The 4,637-nt window shown below is 34.7% G+C and overlaps 1 protein-coding gene across 1 annotated transcript; it reads left to right on the plus strand.

Annotated features, from left to right (window-relative positions):
* Positions 1-2,648: 2,648 nt before the first annotated feature.
* LOC126017791 (putative olfactory receptor 5AK3) lies at positions 2,649-3,578 on the plus strand. Its single transcript, XM_049779843.1, has one exon. The coding sequence runs from the start codon at positions 2,649-2,651 to the stop codon at positions 3,576-3,578; it is 930 nt and encodes a 309-aa protein (XP_049635800.1).
* Positions 3,579-4,637: the final 1,059 nt, after the last annotated feature.

Below are 4,637 nucleotides of genomic sequence, written 5' to 3' on the forward strand. Positions count from 1 at the left end.
AGAAAGATGGAGTGGCCTGTCCGATTGATAAATCTGATGACAATCTAGGATGGTCTGCTCTGCCCTTGTCGTGAACAGCCCAACTGCTGAAGTTATGTTTCCCTGCATTCCAGAGAATCTCTCTTACTGGGTACAAGAGGTATGACCAGTCACTGCCCACGTTGGGCTGTTCTTTAGCAACTAATAAAATTAATATCTTCACCAGGTATGTAAAAAATTATTTTCTCCACTTATGCTTTATTTTTTTATGTTCTCAACTAGTTCAAATCCTGGGAAAGGAAGAGAATAGCTAGTCCTTGCAATCTTCTTTCAGGACCCATCACTATTCTTTTACTATGCGTTGTTATAAACATCTTACTTTCATACTAGCATGTCCAATTTACATTAGCCTCCTGAAATGAGGTGGGAAATGTTACCTTTACAAATTACCAGGAGAAATTATTAGAATTACCTGTTTCTTCTTTTTTTTGGGGGGTGGGGGCCTACACCCTGTGACGCTCAAAATATTCTTGGCTATACGCTCAGAAATCGCTCCTAGCTCGGAGGACCATATGGGATGCCCAGGATCCGTCCAGGAACCAAGATCCGTCTTGGATCTGCCGTTTGCAAGGCAAACGCCCTATCGCTGTGTTATCGCTCCAGCCATGAGAATTGGCTGTTTCTAAAGTGCTTGGGATGCTTACCCTGTACAGCATTGGATTTATTATATACATATTTTTTTACTTCAAATCACTTTTGGGACTGGAGCTACAGTACAATAGATAAGGTATGTGCTTGCATGCAGAAGACCCAGTTTTAATTTCAGGCATCCCATCTGGTCCCCTGAGAACACCAGGAGTTATCTCTGAGCACAGAGTCAGAAGCATCACCAGGTGTGACCTCCCCCCCCCAAGATATTAAAAATCACTTCGGGTTTAAATAAAACTTCAATACTTCGCAAATTACTGAATAATTTAAGTCTTTCTATTTCTTTGCTTTTTAAAAAAATATATATTATATATTGGTCCTTAGATATAGCTAAATGGGCTGAAATACATGCTTTGCTTGCAGAAGCCCCATTTTGGTTTTGGATACCCTAAACAGCACCAGGGGCAGACTGATCATTGTAGTCCTTAGTACTGTGTGATGTGGCTTAAAAAGAGGCAATCATGTATAAAATGAAAAATAACTGTTATATTTTATTTCCCTGAAAAAGTTAATGGGGGAAAATGGACTTCATTCTATTTCTTTTTTCCAAAATAGAAAATTTAGGGGCGCAAGAGATAACACAGCTGGTAAGGTACTTGCTTTGCTTACAGCTGACACGGGTTCTATCCCCTACACTTATTTGGTCCCCGAAGTCTATCAAGTGTGATTTTTCTGAGCACCACCAAGTGTAGCCAAAAAAAAACTACCTGTATGGTTAAATAAAAGATGAACTATGATTTGATTTTAAATTTAAAATACTTCTCAATAATCTCGTAGCAAATAGTAATAGATTGTAATTTTTAAATCTTTGTCAATAACTGAAAAAAATTAATATTCAGATAAACCAAATTTATTTTAGTAAGAAATTTTACCAAAAACACAATAGGGCATTTAAAAAATTAGAAGTCCAAATTCTAAATAATAGATCAGAAAATGAAAAAAATTCACTTGTAATTATGAATGAAAATGTATGAATTGGATAACCATATGCTTAATAACCTAGCAAAAATATTTTAAAAATGCAAATGTTCTAAAAAAGAGCATAATTGCAGACCCCAATAACTGCATAGGAGTAAACAATGTTGTATTTATCATGGACTATAGAAAATAAGCAAGTACTACTGATCAAGTTAATAAGTATATATTCTCAGGCTTTTCCATGTGATTCCTGAGAATATGTAAAGCCTAGGAAGCAATTTTATTCTGAGCATTTCTTAGTGGAGACAAATTGTAAGTAATCTTCTATCACTAAGAAATCATGCAGGCTAGTTATGCAAGGAGAACACAATGGATAATAATACTGAGTGATTCATAATCGCATCAATTCTAGAAATTATTTCTAGTCTAGAATAAGCTGGAAGTAACATTGAGCATCTTCTGTGAAATTTTGACGATACTGAGACATTCTTATTGCTTTTAAAAATATGGATCCACAACAAATGGGAAATTTTATAAACAAAATTAGAAAATTATATATATATGCAATTATATAAAATTACATCTATCCCATGATGACAAAAAGAATTTTTGTCTCCTGCTAAGGAAGAATAAATGATAAAATAAGAATAAGAAAATAAATTGGAACAAGATGACAGAGTTCTATTTACTTTTGAGATTCTAGATGTCAAGATTAGTATTTTGCAAATTTGGGGTTTGTACTTAAAGTAGAGCATGCAAGACTCACAATGGAATTGCAGTATGTTGTGATAGAGTGTATAATTGAAATGTATACTCCTTTCTTCCTTCATCTTTTACTTTTTGTCTTTTTTCTTCCCTGCTAAGGATTAAAGTCACAACCTCAACAGAAAATATTCTTTAACCCAATAGAAAAGCAACAAATTTATTCCAATTCTGAAATTGCTTAAAGGATTACAGTGGTCCTAAATTTATTTTTTATTTATTTATTTATTTATTTATTTATTTATTGAGCCTTTTCAGCTGATAATTAATCCTTGCACAGCATGGAAATGAACAATGGCACTGAAGTGACTGAATTCATCCTCCTGGGATTTGCTGCACAGCACAAGTATTGGCATATCCTGTTCATAGTTTTCCTAATAATCTATGTTGTCACTCTAGTGGGTAATATTGGTATGATCCTACTCATCAGATTTGCTTCCTCCCTTAAAACACCTATGTACTTCTTTCTTCAACATTTGGCATTTGTTGATCTTTGCTACTCTTCTGCTATCACTCCCAAGATGTTGCAGAACTTTGTACAAACAGACCATTCCATCTCTTTCGTAGAATGTGTGGCCCAAACACTCATCTATGCTACCTTCGCAACCAGTGACTGCTATATTCTGGCTGTTATGGCAGTGGACCGTTACATGGCCATCTGCAACCCACTTCGATATCCAATAGTCATGACCCAAAGAGTCTGCATTCAATTTTTAATTGGTTCCTATATTATGGGCTTCCTAAATGCTTCTGTAAATACTAGTTTTATGTTCTCATTGAGCTTTTGCAGATCCAATAAAATTAACCATTTTTTCTGTGATGAACCCCCAATTCTTGCCCTTTCATGCTCTAGCATTGACTTAAACATTTTACTCTTAACAGTCTTTGTGGGGTTCAACTTGACATTTACCATTTTAGTCGTCATCTTTTCCTACATATATATCCTGGCTGCTATCCTGAAAATCTCTTCTGCTGAGGGGAGAAAAAAAGCTTTCTCTACCTGTGCATCCCACCTGACCGCTGTTACCATTTTTTATGGAACTCTCTCATACATGTATCTACACCATGGGACCATAGAAACACAAGAGCAAGAAAAAATGGCTTCCATCTTTTATGGCATTATCATCCCCATGTTAAACCCTCTCATCTACAGTCTGAGAAACCAGGATGTTAAAGAAGCAATTAAGGGAATTGGAAAAAAGTATTTTTAGTGCCAATTTGATTTTTAATTTAATATTTATTCATCAAATCAACAGTTCTCACAGAAAATGTGGCAAAATTTTGTGAGACACCAGGCATTCCTTAGAAATATCAATAACATGAGAACTCATGTTCTTCTTTAACTATATTAAAGAACATCTTAAATAAATTTTATTCTTGTCATTTCTTTAAAAAGGGGGTATCTGAAAAGATTTTTGGTAGTGCTTTTGTGAATTTTCAAGATTCTTTATTTCACCAAATACAAACCATTAAAACAGAAAATATAAATGAAGGGAAGCTTATACTCAATCTTAAGTATCCATATAAACTCATATTAAAATTCTCTATAAATTTTACTTTCTGTTCTTCCTTGGAAGGAACCATTACTCTGGATATTACCCCCATAATAAAATCATTTTGCTATTCTAAAAAATATTGGAAAATGCCATTTATTTAGAGAAAATACAGAATAATAAAATAAGAGTTGAATGAATCTCATATAACTAATGTTACTAACCAATAATCTTTTTTATTAGGAGACTATCTTACTAGAAAATTATACAGATATTTTTAATGTCAATTTAGTCTTTTTTTTTTAATTAGGAGACTTCATATTAGAAAATCTATACAGATATTTTTAATGTCAATTTATTGCTAAGAACTTCAATCTCGGTGCGTGAGTGATAGCACAGCAGGTGGGCATTTGCCTTGCATGAAACAGGACCTTTTTTGATCTCTGCATACTATATGGTACCCCACACACACACTCCCAAGCCTACCAGGAGCGATTTCTGAGCACAGAGCCAGGAATAACTCCTGAGCACCACAGGCTGTGACCCAAAAGTAAAAAAGAAAAGAAAAGAGTCTCTTATTTTCACACTTAAATGACACACATTAAGAAAATAAAATTTACAGAGAGGAAATGGCCTAAAGGGTAAGGCACCTACCTGTCTTATATGCGGTTGACTCAAACAGAACAGACTGCGGTTTGAATCTCAAGAAACCTATGGTCCCCTGAGCCTGCCAAGAGCAACTTCTGAGTGCAGAACCAGGAGGAACCCCTGAGTGCC

This window comes from Suncus etruscus, chromosome 9, assembly GCF_024139225.1.
Source record: "Suncus etruscus isolate mSunEtr1 chromosome 9, mSunEtr1.pri.cur, whole genome shotgun sequence".
Lineage (NCBI taxonomy): Eukaryota > Metazoa > Chordata > Mammalia > Eulipotyphla > Soricidae > Suncus > Suncus etruscus.